General features: G+C 41.4%; 1 protein-coding gene across 2 annotated transcripts; it reads left to right on the top strand.

Annotated features, from left to right (window-relative positions):
• Positions 1–290: 290 nt before the first annotated feature.
• On the top strand, positions 291–13272 carry acss2l (acyl-CoA synthetase short chain family member 2 like). Of its 2 annotated transcripts, XM_041056228.1 has the most exons (18): positions 291–526; positions 680–875; positions 3515–3606; positions 4122–4225; positions 6290–6362; positions 6570–6645; positions 7990–8074; positions 8786–8923; positions 9450–9620; positions 9746–9879; positions 10444–10576; positions 10721–10777; positions 10864–10944; positions 11189–11297; positions 11529–11597; positions 11824–12000; positions 12484–12558; positions 12647–13272. In XM_041056228.1, exons 1-18 carry the CDS (start codon positions 403–405, stop codon positions 12772–12774), a joined length of 2022 nt encoding a protein of 673 aa, XP_040912162.1. In that variant the 5' UTR covers positions 291–402; the 3' UTR covers positions 12775–13272. The 2 variants fall into 2 exon arrangements, with proteins under 2 accessions (XP_040912162.1, XP_040912164.1); XM_041056230.1 differs by lacking the exon at positions 12484–12558.
• Positions 13273–15291: the final 2019 nt, after the last annotated feature.

Genomic DNA, 15291 nt, shown 5'->3' on the forward strand with positions numbered 1-15291 from the left:
TTCCTTCCTCTCCCTGAGAACCCTCTCCCTCAAATCAAACTCCCTTGCTCTTGCCTGAATCCCAAGCATTCATCCCACTCCACACCACCTCCTCCACCTCCTTGTTTGGAAAAATAATGTAATCAACAGGCCAGGGAGGGCTCATCCAATGAAAAAGTGGGAGTGCTGCACCCTGCGAGCCGATTGGCTGCCCTGACACTAAGCAGACTGGAGAGAGCCTCCAGCTCAGGGATTAGAGGTGGGTCTTTCTGCATGCTGAATTGTGTTGCTTCAGTACATAAGGCCTTGTAGTGTTCTTACCTTACCCGGGAGGATCCAGACAGATCAGCAGTGACTCCAGATTAACCCATTTTCTGACTCAACTTCAGATGATATAGGCCTGTCTACATCTGTCCTTCCACAATGGTTGTTCCTGATTCTCAGGACAAAATGTACTACCCTTCTGATGACCTGCAGAGGGATGCTCTTGTGCCTGATTTTAACTCTTATCTGGCACTGTACAGGAAGTCTCTTGAGAATCCAGAAGGTAGGTCAAACACGTCTGTATTTTTAGTGCAGTGCTTGCAGTGTTTCCTTGCTTTTCATCTCCCTCTGAGTCTGTGTTTATGCAGTATCGCTTAGTGTTTATCTATCCTATCTGCAGCCTGTAACACTGACTTCAAGTATCACTTTATTTCAGCTTTCTGGAAAGACGTTGCTGATGAGTTCTTTTGGAAGAAGCCAGCAACGGGGCCAATGCTGCAGTACAACTTCGATGTGACAAAAGGCAACATATATGTCAAATGCATGGAAGGGGCCAAAACCAATATATGCTATAATGTCCTGGACAGGCATGTGAGGGAGAGGAACCTCGGTGAAAAGGTTGCCTATTACTGGTAAGCAACGGCACATGCCCAGTGTGAATGATGGCTTTGATGGGAAATACGGCCTGGAGCTATGTCAGGTATTCCAGTCAATAACAACTGCTGTGTCCCCTGCAACCCCAGTGCACCAAAACAAACCACAGTCAGTGCAACACAATGTCAGTGTTTCAGTCTGTCTGCTGCCAGGATCAGAAGAGAACATTTAACAAGATTTGTTGCAAAATTTTCCCAGTTTTCATGATTTGGGTCCAACACATTTTAGCATTCCAGGATTACAGCAGATTGCTGGAGTTCCGCAAAACTCATAAAGCATATTTATGGTGTTTTGTTGTAACTCATAACCTGCTTCTTCTTTAATCTTGACAGATTATTCCAATAATAGAAATCCAACAACAGAATAGATTGCTTTCAGAGGAAGACGTATATTGAATAATTTGGATGTAAACACATAGATTTTCTTAGTGTTCTCTCCCCAGCTTCTGACTTCAAACTCTTTAATGGAATCTCACACACTCAAGATAACGCCACAAAGGCCTGTTTTTTACTTTATGTTATGGCACATGGTGTATTTGCTCTGTCAACTGAAGAAGCTTAGCAAACAAGAAATAGTTGTCCTGCAAGCTCAGCAATAATAGGGGTTCAATGGAACCAGGCACATTAGAGACCAACCATCATCCACACAAGTCTGCATTACATCAAAGCAGTTACATAATACTGTATATCTGCTCAAGTCTTTGCCATGCCTGTTTCAGCAGCACACCACACGAGGAGGGTACAGTTTGTCAGCTGTGTTGATACTACTTTATATGCAAGTAATCAGTCACCGGATGGTTTGGTTTGACCTGTTTAATATTTACAGTATATGACTGTGACACACACATAGTCCAACCAGCACCTAGAAAACTCAAATAGAAGAACACTGTGAAAAATAATGACACCAAAACTGAATTAAAAAGTGAAATGTGTGTTCTAATGTAACTTTACATGCAGCTTTACTATGTTTGGATTTGATGGAAGACAGCCTCAGAGGGATTATAGTCCAAAACAAATGAGTGGTTTATAAATGTAGAAGTGGTATTTCTAAAAGACAATTAGAGTTATGTGCTCAGCCTTCTTGGTCTTTGTCAGATCTTAAGCAACAACGTTCTGAATGAGCAGCAGCTGTCAAAGAGCATTTTTAGAAAGACCTGAGAAAATCCTATTACAGCAATCCAACCTAGTTAAGCTAAAGTCACAGATTAGGTTTCCTAAATCTTGTTTTTATGTGAATTCTCATATTTTAACATGGTAATAGGTTAGTTTGTCATTGTCCCATTGCGACGGTTAATATTTGGGTCTAATTTCAGGACTAAACCAAGATTTCTTGGGTTTTAGTTTTCAGCAGCTGAGAAAAATGATGAGCACTGACTTTCAGTCTGGTTCTTCAGCACCAAAAATTTTATTCTAATTTAAATCTAGGATTTATACATTATATATATATATATATATATATATATATATATATATATATATATATATATATATATATATATATATATATATATATATAACTGATTTGTCAATGCACAGTTGTTGATACAGATATGCAATGTCATCTGCAAAATTATAATATGGGAGCTTGTAAAAGTTGAATAAAAGAAGTCCAGGTATTGACCCCTGGGGAATTCCGCAGGTGATTTTAGTTTGCCCTGAAAAAAAGTAATTGCCAGTGCAAGTCTGAGGTGAAACCAGATCTGGTTAATCCCAGTTTTGCAATGTGTATAGCAATTTACAGCAGCAACTGGGAATAATAAAATGAGAACTGTAATTTTGTAAGTTTGAATAAATATGATTTAAAATTTGGACAAGAGCAGTCTTTCTGATATGGTAAGACCAAAATCAGGAGTGGAAATTATTTGAAGCCATAAATTTTTAAAGTTGTTGGAAAATACTTTTTTCAAACAATTTTAGGATATGGTGGGTATGAACTCATAGTTTGCTTGGGCAGTAAAGGTAGGTATCATATGAAAACACTTTAGTCTGCAGTGATGTTTTCATGGATATAAAATTCTCTTATAGTTTCTATTCTAATATGAAAACCTGTACTGATGGTCACATAAAAATAGCACACGATATACAATACTATGATACTATGAAATACTATGTGGGCTTTTTCACATTCTGAGAAGATCCCAAATTACTCCAAATAGATGTTTGTTATCACTACCATCACATCATCAGGCCACTTTATCAGTTTGTGTTGCATTAATGATTGCAGAGTTTCATCAAAGCAATCATTCATTTCACCATTCCTAAACTCGCGATAAGGTTGATGCCAGGTTGTTGCAGTGTTTTGGCTTCAGTCCTACACCTCATACACCAGAAGCTTGCTACCATGCTGTTTGCTGCTCTGTGAAACATTTTGTCACATAGTTTTCCAAACAACTGTCCTGACAGAAATCCAAACCCAATATAGACACAGGTTCAACAGGAACACGTTATCTCCCCAATGAACTCAACAATTTGACTTTTTTTTTTTTTTTTTTAAAAAGGTACAGTTGGATGAAGCAGTTCAAGGAGGGAAAAAAATCAACAACACAAACAGACAGAGCCTCATACATTACAATAACAGATTTTGGGTGTGTTGTGTCTCTTGTTTCTTACCTTCCCAGGGAGGGGAACTCACCCGACCACCACATGACCATCACCTACTGCCAGCTGTTGCGCCAGGTCTGCCGCTGTGCTAATGTCCTCAAGCAAATGGGTGAGAACCTAAAATTTTCTTCCACTACTGGTTATTCAATAATATTATTTAAAGATGATATCATGCAATCATTGCTGCATTTTATCTTTACTATACACACACACACACACACACACACACAAATATACTATATACTATTATATATATAGGTTTTGCCCTGTAGATTCAGTGTACAAAGGACAAAATGGCAAACCACCTCTTTGACCTTGACAAAACATTAAAATAGCATTATCATAAGAGTTTTATTCTAATCTCAGTCTACATCTTGAGTATATAACTCCTTCATGTTTTATAACTGTAGAATACAAGTGTAAAAGTATCATCTAAAGTCAACAATTTCTGTGAAATGACGCAGTGTTGGTACTGTTATTTGACCCTTAGCCAGCATGTTAACATACTGGCTCTATACAGTATGTCCAATGTGCCTGTTGAATGTCAAACATACAGTACAGTATATGGCCCATGTCCAGTGTGTCGTAACTCAGCCTAAAGCTGTGCTTTTGTCCTTGCTCAAGGTGTGAAAAAGGGAGACAGGGTGTCTATCTACCTTCCCATGATTCCAGAGCTGGTCTACACTATGTTGGCTTGTGCCAGGATAGGTGCTGTTCACTCCATTGTGGTAAGTGAAGCGAACCGGATGTACATCCCTCTCAAACAAATAAAAAAAATGTATTCACAATGCAACAGAATTTGTTTGTTTGTTTTTCAGTTGTTTGTTGTACTACTTAAAGCAGCAGATCAACTGACTTGGCTTCATGCAGCGTCATGTAATGTCAGCATGCAAGCAAGCTAAATTCAAAATGAAGTCAGTCAACATGTTTGTTAGCTGTGTTTGCTGCTTTGACCCTATTTCCCCAAGAAAACACCAGCTGAATCTGGGGTCTTGCTTCTGCTAGTCAGGACTACCCTGCTCCTACAGTTATCAGCTGTTATCTGCGTGAACACAGCAGCACCTGCGCTCAATATATGGGTCAGACATTCACTGGCTCTATCCAGCTTGGGAAGACATCAGAGTCAGTGCAGTTTTGCAAGCAAGCCAGCACTATTTTAGCTATTCAACCCTCTCCATCTCTCTAAAGGTTGGTAGCCTTGTTAAAAATATCTCCAGGCTGCTCCAAGGTGGGTTCAATTTATAGCTTGCAAAGGCGTGTTTTTGGCAGGCTTGAGTGTCAGCGACCTTGTCTGTGCTTGGTCATTGTTGTATATTTTCCAGCTCTATGTTTTTTTAAATCATACTTGACATGGACACCCCTTAGAAACATAACAATCTTAGGTATAGTGCCAGCTTTTCAGACTCTCATGTGACTCCAAATATTAATCATAAATTCGTTTGGCATCAAATTAAATTATAGATGGAGCCAGGCAGGACTGCCAATGCTAGTCATGCAGTGACATTTTGCTGAGTCCAGAGTCCTCAGTGACCTGATTCATAATGCTGTCATGAACACTGAAACTTTATGCTCTGTGAACTTTTCACCTTGGCCAGAACACTAGTGTCTGGCAGGAGACGCAGCCAATGGCAATCATGTAAAAGAGCCATTATAAATGCCTGGTTTATCATTTGATATTGAACAAGGTGACCCTGCTATACATGGCGATGAAAAGGAGCAGTATACATCATCACTGTGTCTGCAGTGAACAGCAGCCAATGTGGCCGCAAGTAACTACTAAGAAACAATATAGTGTAACAGTGGTACAAGAAGAGTGTTCAAGGATTATTTCAAGGTGGTTAGCCCTAGTGCTAACGCTATAGCCACACTAGATAAAAACTCTATAGCCACTCCAGATAAACATGGCATCAACGAATTATGAATGTTTAAGCAAAGTGATTTGTAACTTCCACGTCTAGATCAACAAGTAGAAAACTCATGGAAGAGAAAACTGAGGCGAACTGTAAAAAAGGCAAATAAACATGTTTTGTGTAACACCACTAACAATTTATACACTGAGCTCCAGGTTGAACTTTGAACCTGCACAGTTTTCCTGTGCAGTGAGGGATTATTAACAACATTACAGTTTTACTCATCTTTGGTTTCACCTGCAAATAAAGCGGTTTAGATAATCTGGCTGAACCATTTGCTTAATTCTTTCTTTCTTGCCCCGTTGGACTTTTTTTCGTGTTCACAGATCTCAGCAGTTACTTTGATGAGTACATTGTTGTCATAAGCAATTCTCATAGACGGATTATAACACAAAGGGCCCCTTGGCACAGACATGTAAAAGGCCCCCCACAGTTCTACATAAACCCAGACTGAAAGAGACACAAAACGACTGCAAACCACGCAGCTTTGTTTGTACTCTGTGTAGTCACTTTTGCGCCTCTTAGTATTTGTTTTGTGTCTCTTCCTGGTTGTTTTGAGGTTTGGGGTCTGTAGTTTTTTCAGTCTCTTTGTAGTTTTTGCATCTCCTTTGGTCATTTTGTGTCTCTGTAATAATTTTTCTTTTTTATTAAAAATCAATTTTTGCGGGCTTTATTACTAAGTGAATACCTGTTAAGTTTTGCATCTCTTTGAAGTTATTTTGTGTCTCTTTGCAGACATTTAGCATAATTTTATGTATCTTTGTATTTGCAAAACAAACAAAGAAACCCAAGCTGAAATGAAACCACAATTACCCTTTGGAAGGCCACAGCACCTCCTCCTTTCAGCTCTTCCTCTCTCTATCTTTCTCTTTGTATGTTCAGTTCGCAGGTTTCTCCTCTGAGTCTCTGTGTGAGAGAATTATAGATGCCCAGAGCAGCGTCCTGGTGACAGCAGGTAGGTAGATCCTAACCTTTGGCCAGAGTGTTTGGAGACACAGCAGCACCAGGATGTGATGTGTCGTAGCACTCAGGGGCTGTAAAGATGATGTTCAAGTTGTAAAGTGACTCAGTGTTTAAATACCTTCTCCCTGCTGGTTGACACGGCTCATCATCTATTTATCATCTGTCGCTTTGTCTCCCTCTGTCCTTTTGTAATGTGCAGATGGTGTTTACAGAGGAGAGAAGCTGATCAACCTGAAACAGATTGCGGACGAGGCTCTGGAGAAGTGCAGGGAAAAGTAAGTCCCGCATTCCAGGCCAACAGTTTCCCACCTCTCAGCAACCACCCTTGTTTACACTACCTGATGCTGGTAATGGGACTCAACCCCTGGCATACGAGTCACTGGACACACACACACACACACACACACACAAACACACACACAGCAAAGCCCTGTCAGCTGTTATCTGGGACGTTGAGGAGACATACCGTCTGGTTTCCACTTTATGGGGTTGCCGGGCAACATGGAGCACTCTGGATTCATCAGGGAAGCCCAAGCTGCTTGTCTCCCCTGGCAACGTGAGCCTGGGAGGGATGTGAGCTGAGAAACAAAGCATGCTGGGAATGGTTATCTGGGGGGAAGCAGCATCAAGAATACAGACATGTTTAGGGGTATCAAATCAAAATAAATATTGTTTGTCTTATCTTGTAAGCTTTATATGAAAAAGCTGGACTTTAATTCAAATTTCTGAGTCAAAGCTTCTTATTCTGGCTTTAAATGTTAGTTACAAGTCATATCTGAGACACCACAGCTTGCTTTTTGATATTGGAGGAAGGGTTCATACTCTTACCATCTGCTGGTGTTGTTTTGACTGACACATTTTGGCTCACTGCTGTGGAGCTAACATGCTCTGGTTGGGCTAAAGGAGCTGCTCTAATTAAATGTGAAAATTTCAAACTTTAAAGAATAAGGTCTCATTTCAATTTGAGTCATCATTCCTGTTAGCCAAAATAACATTGCACTGCACACCAAACAAACTGCTGCAATCTGGTGATACAGCGACATCGCTACAAAGAAGTCCAATTGGAAAGAAACATAAACAGTCATACAGCCGCTGTAAATATTTTATGTTAAAAATAGAGCACATGAATACCTGTACGGGAAAGGTGTCACTCTACATACTGTAAAACCCAAAGAGAATTATCATCCGACTCTGCTGTTTCCCTCAGCTCTATGGAGCATTTCAATTTGGTTTTTGTTTGTGGAGGAAGGCTGCATGCTCTTACCATCTACTGGTGTTAAAAAGGATAACACCAGTGGATGGTAAAATGTTTTTTTAAAAAAAGTAAAAAATTTGCACATTAAACACATGAAAAAATGTATGATGGGAAAAACTACAGCTCTTAAACTGAAGCATTCAGCTGTAAAAAAAAAATTGTCACAAGATGCCAGAATAAAATATAAAAAAAAAAAATCATTGGTCCCATATGAGAACCAACACATGCCCCTAGGGCCCACATGACCTAGATCGTTTAAAATTTTTGGAAAGTGGGGCCCACACAAGCTCTTCATAGCCATGACAGGAGGTTTTATGCCTTTTATTGCCTCTCACACATTTTTTTTTTTTTTACTTCCTCACAGAGCATCATCCAGCATCACTAAGTGCCTTGTCGTCAAGCACCACGCCCTGAGGACAAAAAGTGGAGCTGCATGCAACAAACTACAGGTAAAAATCTACCAAACTAACACCAAATATTATGGTTATGGTATAGAGTCACCTTACTGTAAAATAAGATGTACTGTCCAGTAAAAACAATGCATCTCCCAATTTAATGGGTTTTAATTTAAGAAAAATCTACTTTTTATACTACACAAGCAGTTTAAAAACCTACTGGACCATAAGCATGTATGTATTCAGTACAGTAGTCACAGATCAGAACAGAAAGGATGTTCTTCACTCATGAATAATTTTGTAAAAACATAGTTTTCTCAGAAAAGAGACAGAAATATACTTGAGACACAAAAATTAATGACATATCAAACCATTCTATGTTCTTTGTGAACATTCGGTCATGTCATACACCCTATGACAATAACTTGTATCTCGAATCTCCTGCTTGTCAGTAACAAGGAAAACACAGCCTACATTTGAGCTTTTTAGTTGTTAAGTTGAAGGCATCCATACGTCCTCAACCCACAAAAGGATCCTGTAAACCATCATCAGTAGCAGAAACAACAACAAAAATAACCCCAAAACATGGTCTCTTCCAATTTTGGATTCAGAGTTTGCCTCCAAGATGCATAGTAAATTATAGTCAGTTCAAAACTGACTATAATTTTCTGTGCATCTTGCCTATGTTTCTGGCACACGATGTGAGCAGATGTAATGAGAGGTTTCATGTGTTGGATTCGTTCCCTGTTGTTCTGGTGCATTCAGACCCCCTGGGACTCAGAGTGTGATGTGTGGTGGGATGAGGTGATGAGAGACTCTCCTGAAGAGTGTGAACCCGAGTGGCTGGACGCTGAGGACCCTCTGTTTATCCTCTACACCAGTGGCTCCACTGGCAAACCCAAAGTAAGACACAGCTGCAGGTAGAAACCAGTTGTAGAGCAGAAACCCGCAGTCTGCCTTAGGAAAATCACACACTGTTCATTTTCTGCTTGTGACTTCTCTGTGAAACCATGTCTTTACGGCAAATCACAGCATCTATTTTCTACTCTGATAAGCCTGTAATGATGTTAACCATGCTGGCTTTTACATAACCCGCTGACTTTAGAGAGAATTAATGGTTTTCTAAAGCTAAGAGGCGTCAGTACAATCCTAGAAAGTTATCTGTTCTCTGAAAGCACCACATTTGCATTTGTGTTTTGTTTAGTTTTTTGAACTGTATGTAATTATTACTCAAAACAGCACTCAAAGCATCAAATAATATGAAATCATTTCTCTGTCTTTGCCTCACATATACATACACACACACACATGCACCTGCATGTCCCTTCTGCCAGCATTGAGAGCCCCCTTATTTTTGCTGCTTTGTCTACTGCCTTTGTGTTGACCAATTATCTCCTTATTCATGTTCCTGCTCTTGTGTACGGTACAGGGTGTTCTGCACACTGTTGCCGGGTATCTGCTCTACACGTCGCTGACCTTCAAGTACGTTTTTGATCATCACCATGACGACGTGTACTGGTGCACGGCCGACATCGGCTGGATCACCGGCCACTCCTACATCACCTATGGCCCCCTTGCAAATGGCGCTACAGGTGTTCTAGTGAGTTGGAAACAGATTTTGTTCCTTTAATTTGATTAAAAGTCACCACAGAGTTTTGCATAGCAGACCCTAACGGGAGCTGAAATCACTCTTCTAAGAGACACGTGTGTATATGTTTTTCCCAGTTCGAAGGTATTCCTGTCCACCCTCATGTCGGCCGTTTCTGGGAGATTATTGAGAAGTACAAAGTGACCAAGTTCTACACAGCTCCCACAGCCATCCGCCTGCTGATGAAGTACGGACGAGAACCACTGCAGAAGTAAGTGCCAGCATCTGCTGAAATCACAGCAGCTCAGAAAAACCTTAAATTTTTTCTAGTTTTTTTTTTTTTTTTTCCAAAAGCTACAGGAAGAATCTGACTTTCAAAGCACAGCTTCGTCTGAGAGATGGCTCTGCTGTATTTTTGCATCTGGGTTTCCCAGCCTTCATATGGAAAATAAATTCACCTTAGATTTTCAAAGACCTCAGTTCTTATGTAACAGTGTGAACATGCTGTTTTCATACATTTCCAGTGGTGAATTTGCAGGAATTCTTAAACCTAGAATACAGTTATCTGTCAAAAAAAGGTGCCACCTGCACCTCAGAAGCAGAAACTATCTGAACCTCATCTTGTAAACTTCACAGTGGAAATGGCAGACATTAACCCTCAACTGACTGTTTTTGCTTATGGATCGTATACTATAGTTTTAAGATTTAAATGAGATGTGAGGAAGTTTGGAAGTTAGAGCTTTAGAGGCAAATATCATGAGATGAATATTCTTCTTCAGTAATAAGTCCATCCTTATGGATAGCTGAGGGATATTTTCTCTCTTACCTCTGTCAGGTACGACCTCTCCAGCCTGAGGATTTTGGGTACGGTGGGTGAGCCGATCAACCCAGAGGCGTGGCAGTGGTACCACGAGGTGGTCGGTCAGGGCAGATGTCCAGTGGTCGACACCTTCTGGCAGACAGAGACGGTAATGAACACATGCTTCAGTTGGTTATATACATGGGCAGATTTACCTCCTGGGTTTCCTCCCCCACCCCAGGTTAACTCTTCAGAAGAGCCACTTTAAAACCAGTGATCAGTAACTATAATGAACTTCTTTATTCCCCTGTAGGGAGGTCATGTTTTGACTCCTCTGCCTGCTGCCACGCCGCTGAAACCCGGCTCTGCTGTAAGTGAAAACATAAATAAATCAGTGCAGGAGATTATGATTCAGGTTGTGATCTGGGGCAAACATTGCATTAAATCCATTTTCAGACCTTTCCTTTCTTTGGAGTGGAGCCGACCATCCTCAACGAACATGGAGAGGAACTGGACGGTGAGGCTGAGGGTTATCTGGTAAGTTTCAATTCAGCTCAATTCAGGGCAACTTTATTTATGTCTTGTATGCAGCAGCTCAACACCCAGATGAACAGATACACACACATTACATAAGAAAGACAAATACTGTTAATCAAAAACTATAAGCCTAAAAGGTTACATGTGAAATTCACCTCATTGAGTAGATAGTCTATTATTAAGTTCATTGTTATTAATGATAGCAGTAGCAGTCTTGTCTCATGTTTTGTGTGTTTCATTGCAGGTTTTCAGGAGGCCGTGGCCTGGAATAATGCGCACTTTGTACAGGAACCATGAACGCTTTGAAAACACCTACTTCAAGAAATTCCCAGGCTTTTATGTGACTGGTGATGGTAAGACACAGAAATGTTATTTCTTCTTTCACGCTTGCAATGGAGACCAGGAAATCAAGTTCGCCCTGCTATCACGCAGATTGTATATCACTATGGATTAAGAAACAGCCTTAGTACTAAAAATGTACATCTTGATTGTTCACTGAAATACCAAGGAGCCTCTTGAGGGAGAGAAAAAGATGCTATAAAAACTCTTCTGGGGATTATGCAACTTGTTTTCTCCTCTGTCAGGCTGCAGGCGGGATAAAGACGGCTATTACTGGATCACAGGAAGAATAGACGACATGCTCAATGTGTCAGGTACTGTTCTGAGAAGTGTAACTGATAACGCTGTGGCTTCACAAAACCTTCAAAATGGTTGTTATAGCACCAAACGGAGTTATTTTTACCCCGTTATACAATATCACAACTATAACTTCAGACCGAAACCCTTTATGGAATTCATCTTTTTTTATTGCTCTGATTTATCACGGATCACAGGTTATGAAACTCATAACCTGGCATGTTTTTGTTTTTTGACCATCAGGACACCTGATGAGCACGGCAGAGGTGGAGGCCGCTCTGACAGAGCACCCGGCCGTGGCGGAGGCTGCAGTGGTGAGCCGACCCCACAAGGTGAAGGGCGAGTGTCTCTACTGCTTCGTCACCCTCAAAAACAGCAGGGAGTTTAACCGGGTACTGGTGGAGGAGCTCAAGAGAGCAGGTGAGGCTCGGACACTGAGTGTTTTCATTATGAGGGTTAAAGGAAAAATCCACTCAAAATGATGCAAAGAAAAGTGATAAAAAAATAATTCCTATTTAAAAAATCAAATAGGAAGGGAAGAAACACCTTTTGTCAGTCTCTCAAATCAAAGAAGCAAGGCTTCTTGATAGACGTGCTGTCTCGTACCAACATTCCTCTTTCACAGAAAAAGAAATTTATTGTTGAAGAGGCAGAGGTAACATTATCATCAGCTGTGGTTGCTTCAACACACCAGAAGTCAATGCAGCTTTGAGATATTTTCAGTAAATGATGCAGCTGCCTCGTTCACAAACTAGCCGACGTGCTCATACAGACACCTCTGAATGAAAGCAACCAGCTTAGGCTTTTAGGAAGCTGTGAGAAGCCCACAATGGTGTTCAATGTCAATCCAATCCAACTGTATCCTGCATTACATCGATTCCTTTTTCTGCGTACTGTTATCAGTGAGAGAGAAAATCGGTCCAATCGCCACACCAGACTTCATTCAAAATGCCCCAGCACTCCCGAAGACTCGCTCAGGTAAACAGTTCAGCACCTCTTGAAACCAACACCCACTCCTCCTCCACTCATACCCTCCTCATCTGTCTCCTCTCTTCCATCGATTCAGGGAAGATCATGAGACGTATCCTCCGGAAGATCGCCCGCAACGAGAAGGACCTGGGCGACCTTTCGACCCTGGCCGACCCAAAGGTGGTGGAGGTGCTGTTCAGCCAGAGGTGTGAAGCTGCAGCCTGAACAAACGCCTCCATCTCTCTTACTCTCTTCTAACTATGCAACGGGACAGATGAAGACAGTCGCAACCTGCTGGTTCTGGATCAGCACTGTGTGCACTCTTTGAGACTGAATGAAGGGGCTGGGATCAGACAATGATACTGCTAACAGTGAGATGTTAAAACTATTGTTTTATGTGGAGAAAAAAAAAGAAAATGACAGAAGTCAAATCAAATCAGCGGTGGTTTTAATGTAGACGTACTGATAAGGGGCTGGTGTTGGTTTGCGTTTGGGCCAAAATGTCAAACACTAAGTAGATACAGATTTACCATCTTTTATATTTTCGTAAAAATTGTGTAGTTTCATGTCTCATATTGTTGGAGGGGGAAGTGAATCTTTCTCTTTTTTTAATCTTGAAATAGAAAAGTCAGCTTTGGACAGCCTGTTTTTGACTGACGACTGATGTGTATTTTCAATCTGTGTCACATTTCTATGACCTGAAAATAAAGCGTTTAATCTGTTCTGTTGCTTTTGCCCTTTTTACCTTCAAGCCCAGCAGCTGTTCGACGCCCTCATGTGGCAGGAATCATCATCTGCAGCTGCTGAGCGGCAGCTTCACTGTTTACTGTAAAAGCCTTTTTACTCTCCTGCAAAAGGCTTTCTGCCTTTCGTCGTCTAATGATGCGCGGAACGCACACACACGGCTTTGATGATGTGATCAGTGCAGCAGGAAGCAGCGATTGCGGGACACAGAGAAGAAAAGCGGGTTGTTTTATCTTAAGTGCACTGGATTCTTGGCATCAAGCATCAGTGATCTTGAAAAGGAGAGAAACTGTTTTTTTTTTTTTTTTTTAAAGAGATTACACTGCAGCAGGTTGTTATAAAAGTGGCTCGGGGGGGTGGGGGGACTGCTCTCTTATCTTACTGTTAATGCTGGGCCATGTACAGTCAGTGGTGGGCTTCCTTTGTTTGGTTCTACCACCCCTTCCGCCTCCCCTACACCACTCCATATCACATGCATACAGCAGTGTGTGTGCATGTGTGTGTGTGTGTGTAGGTGGGGAGGACGAGGAGAAAAGAGCCCAGAAACACAGAGATGGGCAGTGTTACATCATCAACCCCAGCAGCAGAGGAGTGGTTACCATGACAACCTCTTCATTCCCCCACCACCACCACCCAACCCTCCATCCCCTCCTCTTCCTCTGGCCACAGCAGCAGTGTGCAGATGCTTTGTAACCTGACAGTGCTGACCAGGAAAAGAAAATGTTTCAGCTACCAATCAGTGACCAGTGACTTTTTCAACCTGTGCACTACAAATCACGAGCCTTACGAGCCTTGACTTCCGATTAAGAAGTGCTGATTTGCATAAAGTTGGAAAGGGTTAAGTTACCCATCAGTCCACACTTAGACAAACTGTCTACTAATGGAGATGAATTATTTCCATGAGTGTTCTCCCTAGAAGTTGGCATCCTGCTGAGATGTCTCCAAAGGCAAAACACAGATGCTCAGTGAGGTAAAAAAAAGAAGCCCAGAGTAACCACTGAGGAATCACTGGAGCTGGCTGCTTTGCTGCCTCTGGGCCTGGACAGCTTGCCAGCGTCAAGGGAGAAATTTATTCCCAAATTTATCAAGATATCTTAGAGGATAATGTCAGGGTGGCTGTCCGCCAGCTGAAGCTCAGTAAAAGTTGAGTTATTCTGCAGCACAGCTATCCTCAACATGTAAATAAACACAGAATGACTTCAAACAAAGAAAATCCACCTTCTGGAGTGGCCCACCCAGAGCCCAGACCTTATCCCAACAGAGATGATGTGGAATGATGTCAGAATGCCGTTCACAGCAGACATCCAAAGAACATGGCCGAGCTGAGGCAGATCTGTGAGGAAAATAAATAAACTTTATCGCGTTATCACTGATGTGAACTGACAATCTGCCAGAGAGTGAAGAACCAGCGTTCATATACTGCAGGCTGAGGGCGTGTCTAATGAGGTGAGTGCGGACAGGTGAGCAGGAATTCTGGCAGGAAACTGGAAGTAGGTCAGCCACACCCACACCCAGACACACATAAACATGAAAAAAGACAAACGGGACAAACAAGAAACACTAGGAAGGAGGGAGAAACTGTCCTAAATACTGAAAGATATTGTTGGAATTAGGATTTTGATTGTTTGGGGGGTGCTGCAGTGGGTTTTGTATCTCTAGCTTAAACATGACCTGATCTGTTTGAAGAAAAAGAGAGTTGAAAATAATAAAATTACACCTCTCAGTACAGCAATATGCTTCAAATACACCACAAAAAACAACCTCTTAAACTTTGTATATGTAAAACTCTGCATCTCTCCCATTCACAGTGCAAACTAAAACCTGATCTGTCTGGTCTTCCTTGATGCAAAATCATCAATAATGTCATCATATGAAACCTGCTCCTCTATTGCGTGATTGATACTGGCCAGTGAGCCATTCCTGACGCATGGCTGACCTCAGGTACGATTTGATCAACTTTAGCTTTGAAAAGCTCCTCTCTGCTTGAGCCACAGTGAC

Source organism: Toxotes jaculatrix, chromosome 14 (assembly GCF_017976425.1).
Source record: "Toxotes jaculatrix isolate fToxJac2 chromosome 14, fToxJac2.pri, whole genome shotgun sequence".
NCBI classification, from domain to species: Eukaryota; Metazoa; Chordata; class Actinopteri; family Toxotidae; genus Toxotes; species Toxotes jaculatrix.